The 9,415-nt window shown below is 25.7% G+C and overlaps 1 protein-coding gene across 1 annotated transcript; it reads right to left on the bottom strand.

The window, feature by feature from the left end:
• Positions 1–1,507: 1,507 nt before the first annotated feature.
• Positions 1,508–8,928, bottom strand: LOC112693645 (DET1- and DDB1-associated protein 1-like). The gene is made up of 5 exons (XM_025568812.1): positions 8,842–8,928; positions 8,497–8,626; positions 7,931–7,992; positions 4,844–4,914; positions 1,508–2,067 (listed from the first exon to the last, which is right to left on the bottom strand). The coding sequence occupies exons 1-5, from the start codon at positions 8,842–8,844 to the stop codon at positions 2,037–2,039; spliced, it is 297 nt and encodes a 98-aa protein (XP_025424597.1). The 5' UTR covers positions 8,845–8,928; the 3' UTR covers positions 1,508–2,036.
• Positions 8,929–9,415: the final 487 nt, after the last annotated feature.

Here is a 9,415-nt window from a genome sequence, read left to right as displayed (position 1 = left end):
TCTATAATTTTTATATATGTAATCTTATTTTTTACGAGTCCTATATTCATTATTTTATAAATAATTTCGCGCGATTAATTGTTACCGCGATTAATTGTAACCACGGTGAATTGTAAACGCGGTGAATTATCACACGGTGAATTGTCCGCGAACCATAATAAATATTAATGGTTAGTTTTTGTCACAGACATATTATACATATATAATATTTTATGTGAAAATATTTATTATTTAGTTCTATTTTGTTTAATCATTCTTTTTACTTTTTAGTAATTATTTTTAAAGATTTAAGTATAAATTTAAAACTGAGCTGGATTTTGCAGGTCTGGCCGTTACCAGAGTGGCCATAGCTATAAACACGCCTATGAGTGCTATCGATGCAAACGAAATAAAGTTTTCAAAAATTACATATATACAATAAAGTAGGTACCTAATGATATTTCTATTGAGTCTAAATGAAAAATCATAGTTTTAAAAAAAAATGTGTAAACAATTTTTTCTATAAATAATTGAGTAAATAATTTGACCAGATTATAATTTTGTACGTCTTCGCATTATTTCAAATCAAAATCAATGTAGAATTTTTTTGTTTTTTTTTGTTGAGTCCACTAGTATAGTTGGATTAAATAAGTAGGTAAATCAAAGTTTAGTATTACAAGTCTATTTATTATTATTCATGATTATCCCTCGACATTCTCCTTCTTCGTACCTTTAATCATCGACTTCATCTTATTGGTTCCATGTTTAATTTTTCTTCTTATTTATCTAGATAAGTTATTTGAGTAAAATATATTACAACTTAGTTATAATGCTATAAGGCAAAAAGAAATATGTAAATAAAAAAATAAAATAAAAATATTGATGATCCCACTTACATCGATGTAATTACACGAAATATGCTGACGGGATATCTTTTTTATATAATTTTACTCACTTCCAGCATATTGATACAAATATGGTTATATTCAGTGCTCGGAATGGAGTGGGGGTGGGGGGAGATATTGTAATAGATTTTTTAAAAATACAGCTTCCCACAGCTATATTTTTCCAAAGAAAATCGTAGGTTCAAATATAGACGGTACGCAAGCTACATTCACTGTCCTCGGGATTTTTAATAATATAACTTACTATTTTGGACTATAAAATTCCTGTACAAAACATAAATAGAAATTACATTGCAACAATAATATGTACGGAAAAAGCTAGAAAACGTTGTTTAAATATTATCGTTAAATTTATTTTTCAATACTAGGTGTAACAACTTACAAACTGCTTATTTTGTTAAATTAAACTTATTGAAGCATATCAGTAAGCGTAACTTGTTTATAAAATAATTAGATAAATAATTAACAAATAGTAAATATTTAAGTAATTTTGTTGTTTAATAAGTACCTACCAAGTCGTTCTTCTGTTTTGGGTTTTTCTAATCTGAGCACTAATTTAAGGTTAATCCATACTTAAAGAAAAATAAATACTATTATTTATATAAATATTTGAATACATTCCATCAAGTCAAACATAAGTATTTTAATTAATGCTTTAAATTAAAAATTTACATACTGGTACACAGTTGTGCGCCATTTGCCTACTAGTGTAACATAATTGGGTGCATCTAACCTAACCATAGAGTTAAACATAGCAAATTAATGGTTACAACCGGAACTAGAAACATTACTAGGAGTATACAAACCAGTTATTTTTAAAGGGTAGATTTAAAAGAATAATTCACTATTAAGAAATATTATAAAGAAAACTAGTCTTCCTCGAAGAATGAATATACTTGTAAAATTAAGACTTCTTACGAGAGCTAGAGAATACATAATTAATAATTAACATAATAAATTATTTTCTTAGGAAAACTATAATGAAGTATTTTATATAAAAACATAACTTAAAAAGTCATTAACTTAAGTTGATCACGTGATTGATATCTATCTTCAGGTTGAGAAAGGTTTCCATGAGGTTCTTTGCTTGAATGCAGATACAGTGCTGTATTTCAGGGATGGTTTGAGGAGACAATTAATTTCCTGAAATATTTAAAACCACGGCAAAATTTTGTCGGAGATTCTAAATAAAACAAATTTATTTTTTTGTATTCTCAATAGAAAATTATTTATGAATGATAAATAAATAAAATTATAATAAAAATGAATGTAATATTATAAAATTATTTATATTATTTAGTATAAAATGTATATCTATTTAAGAGTATTTTATTGAGATTTAGATATTGCTTAAATCTTGATTTGTATTAGGGTGTGATAATAAGACTGAATGGTACCACTAATCAGTCTTACAATAGACAATTTTACATAACTTTATTTACATAAGTACAACTTATTTTTTTTTGGATTTTATATTAATCACAAATATTGCATAATAGTAAATTAAAATGGGGAAAATTAATTGTTAGGATAGCAAGCGGTTTTTTAATGAATAGTTTAACTTTTATGCACTTGTTTTCAGCTATGCACTTTATGGAAAAGGGGTGGTAAAATGTTGTTGCCCCTGGGCAGCAACATTTTAAATATGACCCTGAATGTATAAGTTTTGTATACTTCACCGAATAACTTTTTACTGTTTAATTAATTCTGAGGCAGGGGTGTATTTATGGGGAGGGCCGAGAGGGCCCGGGCCCCCTCCGAAATGAAAAACACCATTTTTAAAGATTATTATTTTTAACATGGATATGTCTTAATGCTGGGGGTTTCCGAAAATTTGTCGTGACACTGAGAATGTTGCTTATGCGATAATTTAAAATTTTATATTTATGAAGTATGTTTATTCTTTTAAAAAAATATGTGGTAAATTGTGACTCTAGTAAAAAATTTGTTTATTACAATGTAGTTTTTATATTTTTAAAAAATAATAAATCATTAAAAATATTGAATTTCTTATTTCTCTAATGGTGTAAAGACAGTCGCGAAATCTTTTAGTGTTTAAGTAATTTTTTTTCATAATATTGTGCTCTCTCCTTCCTTTCCACCCAAAAATCAAATACATAATCGGCCCCCTCCGAAATGAAAACCTATATACGCCACTGTTCTGAGGGCTGATGGAATTAAAATCTAGCGTGAAAACTTGAAGTTAAAATGATTTCTAATTAGAAAACGAATATGATAGTAATGATCAGGGCTCGAAACTTCTAGCATTTGCATATTTATTCATAGAATGTTAAAATATAGCAGAGTAAGCTACAAATCCGTTTCATAGTAAAATGAATGCAGCTTTAAAAGTTTTTAGAGCATATTTTGACATGTTTTAGGATTTTTGGATATTTTCTACTATTTTTTAAAGTATCATGCTATTTTTTGCATATAAGTTGTTAATCAAAAAAAGTGAAGTAGTTTTGTGAGTTTTGTGAACGCCAAGTGGTAAATTTCTATTTTACAAAAGTAAAATGTAAAAATGTATAAAGCCGCGTTTATATTAAGACTGTTCAATGTGAACGTCAATTCGGCCTAAAAACTATTTCGTTCAATCATTCACTTTTATAAAGTAAATGCGGCTTTTTTTTAATTACTTGACACTGACGATGCAGTCAGCAAAAAAGAAGCGACAAAATGTATCAATAAAAACGGAATAGACGAAGATCTTATTTTCATCAAATCAAATTCTTTGTCTCTTACTACATCTTTAAAAAAATTACAAACACATAGGTTGTTATTATCTGACTATATTGAAATAGTTAAGAAAAATGCAGAAGAATGTAGAAAAATCTTTTGGAACTCTACGAGGTCCAATTGGATTGAAAATACAGTTAAAATTAAAACAAGTTTTAGAAAAAAATACTGGTCCATCACTTTTGAAAAAAATTTCTCGCATTTTATTGGGTATAAGAGACATCGAAAATTAGATAGTTTTCCAGATGATATTACTTGTAGTAATGTTCCATACTTCAAGTTCGCCACTATCACATCGGTCGATGTAGAACGTTCATTTTCAACGTACAAAACATTTCTAACCAATAATAAAAGATCGTTCAAATTTTAAAATACTTACAAACACGTGATAATAATACAGTGCAATTTTCAAGGTAAAAACCAAAATTTAAAATTTGTTATTTATAAATTATAATATTTACTTACTTACTGATTTATTGAACTTTACCAATTATTTTTATAGAATGAAGAAATGATACGTATGTACAATGGTCGACAAAAAAAAGAACACTCGTGAATGTTTTTTAGAATTGGATTATATATAAATATATATTTTCAGAATTAAAATTAATTAAAATAAATGTTTTTAGATTTTTTTAGAGCATATTTAATTTTTTTATTGAGCATAGTGCATATTTTACAATATATGATATTATGGCATATTATAGCTCATATTTCATGGTTTTTTAGTGTTAAAAGTCTCGAGCCCTGGTAATGGATGATGATTGCAACAATCATCCTGGTTGAAATTGTATATACCTACTAATACTATCAAACCCAAATTTTAATGTACTTAATACATTTTAATTCACTATAAGTAATATCTACTAAATGTATTGGTGTATGTAATGAATTTAATTTTTGTTTATTTTACAGATATTAGGTAAAACATTAACTTAATACATAGTTAAATATTGTACTTATACAGGAATTACATAAATTGCTTAATTAGTATTACGAGTAACTTAAAGTATATACTTCAAACACAACATTTATTATATTTCAGTCTATAAATTATACAAAATTCTTTTTATACTCAAATTAAGGCAGATTATAAGAACATATTGTTATACATTCTTTTTGTAAACAATTTTATAATTTACCAATGCTTCATAAGTTGACTTTGAATTTAGCACCCCACGTTTTAGAAGTCTAATTACGCTTATGTACCTAAGTCTAACCTTGCACGTTTTCTAGATGTTGAGCCTCCTTCTTCAGTAGAATCCACTAATTCTCTCTTCTTCCCTCCATGCTAAAATAATAAATCAAACATATATCAAAATTAATTTGATCATAACAGGTTTCATAGAAATATAAAGATATAAAAATGTAATAAACATAATAAAATGTTATTAAGTTATTTAATGTCATTTTAATTCAACAACAAAAAATATAATCTATTAAAAAGTCTTAGATTATAGTCATGTATTATAAGATAAAGTGAGCTACTAAGTATAATCACTGATTAAATATACAATTGTATATTTAATCAATGGTATAATATAGTACAGTCTAATTTAATGGTTTGTTTTTATTATATTTTATAGGTTATAACTAAAGATGGGATTTAATAGACATTGCAAATTGTTATTGATACTAGGTAAATCAAATATGATTAAATATGTATACAAATTTGATTAATTACAGTCTTTTTATTTTATTTAATAATGCAATTTTTTGAAATTTTTAACGAATTTGCAATTTTTGTCCATTTCATATGATAAAATATACAAATTATTATTTCTAAAATAATTTTATAATAAAAATATAACTACCGCTTACATTTTTACATTTAGTTAAATGTAGTAAACTAGCATTTTTAAAATTATATTTATCAGAGTTATCAAAAAAACTCACAAGTTTAGAAGAATTAAATAGTCAGTTACATAATAATTTAAACATATTTAATGAAATTGAAAATATTTTGATAAATATTCCTGCTCCCAATAGGAAAATAGTTAAAAATAAATTAAAATATGTCTTAGAAAAAATGAAGAATATATAACTATTAAAACTTACTCTGAGATTATGGTAGGAAATCAAAATGTTAATTTATAATACCAAATTTTTTAAATTATTTTATATACCTATGCACCAATAACATGTGTAGATATTGAACATACTTTTTCATTATATAAATATATTTTAAATAACAGACAATTATTAGGAACACAATTTAGAGATGTATATAATTATACATTTTAATTCAGAAAAATTATATATTTTGTAAATATTATATTAATGTCCATAATATTATTAAGTAAGTAATTAATGATTATATATTTGATATGATTTTACTATGTAATTTTAATATATTTTTCATTGCAATTTTAACTTATTATACTGCAATTTTGATATTTTTTTAGTACAATTTTAAGATATTTTAACGCAATTATATCTGGTCTTTAGTCATAATTATCTGCGACAATATATTATATGCTTTTAATAAATCAACTATTTTATTATAAGTTATAATAAGTTATACTAATTTATAATAAGCTTTATACAAGTACGAAATATTACATGGTTAAGAATTAGTTAGATGACTAATTATTTAAATGTATTTAGAATAGACCTCTTTTAGATTCAAATGCCATTAGATATTCTTGAAATATATACAAATAAAAATTAATTTTACACTATAAATGTATAAACTTAAACAATTTAATTATAACTCGTCTTTTAGTTATACAATTAAAAGTTCAACAATATATTATGAGCACAGTATGATTACACAAAAGTATATTTTAAAATATTTATTCTCATTTTATAAGATTAGTTGAAAAGTTTTTACAAACATAAGTTTTTGATTTTTTAATAATAATAAGCTGTTTAAAAATAATAAAAATGATAATAAATAAATATATTTTTGAGTATTGCGGAAAATAAAATGCTTAGATGAATGAATGGAGTGACGAGAGAAGATAGAATAAGGAACAAATACCGATGGCTAAGATGCTAAAAGTTGCAAGTCCATTTTTTCTCGAAATCGTTTTATAAGTTCATTAGGTAAATCTAGATTGTATTTTTCATTGGATCGAATATTATAAGTCAAAAACATGTTTTTTTGGTTAGTTAGTTTTAAGTTTTTGTATTTAGCATAAGATTGACTTTTTTAGAGCAGACACGTAATAAGTTTTATATGACTTTGACTTAAATATTAAGTGTACAAATATAATAAGTCCGGACTTATTACTTTTATATTATTATAGATTATATAGAATAAAAATAAATAAAATGTTCATGAATAATTCACATATTATATTATTTTAAAAAGTTTACATTTCAAAAATGTGATATCCTTGAAACTTATATACCTATTTTATCTTTTAATTTTAATTAATATGAGTTATTTGTAAACACTAAATAGTATAATATAATGAGACATATTTATTCATATAATTACTATGGATAATAGTTGAAAAATATTTTAATATTTTGACTAAAATGTTAAGTCAAGAGTTAATTTATTTAGACATTATTTGGGGAAAAATTTAAATTTTTTAATATAAAATGTTACAGATTTTATAAATTAGTATTAACGAGTTTTACTTTGTATTATCATTAATTTTATTTAAATTTTAAAAAAATTTATTTTTTATTATACGTCCATCAAAACCTTGTACGTACTTGGTAATAACAAATTACAACTGCCATTTATAATAAGTCCCACTTAATATTTAATAAAATCATTATAATTACGTTTAAAACAATTAAATAATCCAAAAGTAAAATAGCATAAGGTTTTATAGAACATTTTACAAATAAATCAGTAATACAGAAAAAAAAAAAATTATTACGCGAGTTATAATATTTTGAAAAACCTTTAAGCTGCTCTCCTGAAAAATTTAGTAATTGTGACTTACAGCTTTTGGTCTCTTAGCCATCTATATGTGAAAGGTAGTATTGATATGGTGTCAATAGAAGACAAGGTGAGATAAAATAGACAAATGGTTTGGGCATGTGATGAAGCAAAATACAAAAGTAAGAGTGGTTATGAAAATGAACATTGATGGAAAAATATTAAGAGGAAGACCAAAAAAAGATGGTCGGATACGATTGAGAAGGATATGAATACTGTTGGTGTGTACATAAGTGAGAAAATCAAAATAAATGGAGGTTTAGGACAAAGGTAACAGATCCTAAATAGTTGGAAGAAAGGTGAAGGAGAAGAAGAATAACTAGATATATTTATTTAACTTTCAGTGCAGGTCATATCACTAAATGATTAAATTATATTATATTATATTTATATTTTGTGTTATTACCTTTTTATCCCATTGGTTGTGTAAATACCGGAGTAATAAATTTGACTTGTCGGTAACAATTACTATAAAATGAAAATAACACTAATTAGACAAATATATTAAATTATTATTGAGATAAAACATTTTTTAGATGCATACTATTAATATATTTCATTTAGTCTTAATATAAAATATACTAGGTATTCAAACACTATTTTTATTAAAATTTTAAGTACCATAAAAATAGTTAAAAACAAAATCAATCATACAATTAATGAAGAATTATTTATTAATTAACAATGTTTATAGAAATACAGATATATGTATAAAAAAAAAACCTTTATTCAACTAAAATGTATAGTAAATTTAAAATACTATAAATAAAAGTGTCTCAATATTAAAAAAGTTACATTATATTTCATAAAAGCAAATATATTTTATTTATTAAATATACTAAATATTAGGATAAAATCATCAATAATTAATTAATCAAGATAGATATCATAGAATTTGTCTTAGTAACAGTATCCGTACGAAACTTTTAACAATATGATAAATGTATTTTATCATATGTAATAACTACTAACTTTGGTCATTAGGTTGATCTTCAGTCGATATATAAACAGGTACACGTTTGCTTCGTCCATTGTCTGAATGGAAACGGGAAAAATTGCGCTCATCAAATGATGGCATACCATCTAAGAATTCGGCTATAGACTGGAACACCAATATACATTTGTTAGACATTGTTAAATGTATTAATAATGACAGTGTGTACCAATTTTTTCGTATCACTGGATAAAAGTACACAAGTCTTGGAAAGAAATCAACGGCAAAAACGTTAACATAACGCAATATCATAAACATTTAGTATGTACAATAAATACAATATATTGCAAACGATTTGCGTTGATAGTATTGTAATTACTTACCATTGCTGCGATGGAAGAAAACGTTAGACGAACGACGTAGCTGGTGTTAGTGGTGTTGGTGAAGATGGGTACGGTGAATGGTATCTGCTTCAACGCGTATATTTTACATTGGGAGTGGCGAACGCACGAGGATGAGGTGAAAGTTTCCAACACAAAGCGACCCAATGGAGGTGTCGGTCGAGCGCTAATGTCGTAACGCGATCCGCGGCACGATGACGTGAATGGGCATTCAACGAATGTCGAGCAGATCTGTTGTCGCGAATGATACGATTTGAATGGTCGACGAATGATTGTCGCACGCAATTTACCCGTAGACAGTAAAACGTAATCGCACGAGTGGCTTTATCACGGCGTGGCTTCGGATAACGTACGTCGATCGGCTGATAAACCGCTGATAACGGTCCAAGAGAAAACCGCCATGTTGTTTTTGTCGACCACTTGCGAGGTTTACAGGTCATAATCCATAGACCTTCGGCCGCTCGTTGTTGCGTTATCATTGTTATTGATCACTCATCGCCCTTTCGGTCGACTGGAAAAAAGGTCGGTTGTAAAGTTTTTTCCATTTTGTTCTTAA

This window comes from Sipha flava, unplaced genomic scaffold (genome assembly GCF_003268045.1).
Source record: "Sipha flava isolate LNK unplaced genomic scaffold, YSA_version1 89_pilon_pilon, whole genome shotgun sequence".
In the NCBI taxonomy this organism is placed as follows: domain Eukaryota; kingdom Metazoa; phylum Arthropoda; class Insecta; order Hemiptera; family Aphididae; genus Sipha; species Sipha flava.
This window is presented reverse-complemented; position numbering and strand designations above follow the sequence as displayed.

Coding starts and splice junctions, on each gene's coding strand:
- LOC112693645 (XM_025568812.1), bottom strand. Junction 7,993..8,496: donor AGATCAACCTAATGACCAAA/GTTAGTAGTTAT, acceptor TTCATTTTATAG/TAATTGTTACCGACAAGTCA. Junction 2,068..4,843: donor ACATCTAGAAAACGTGCAAG/GTTAGACTTAGG, acceptor TGTTTTATTTAG/AATCTCCGACAAAATTTTGC.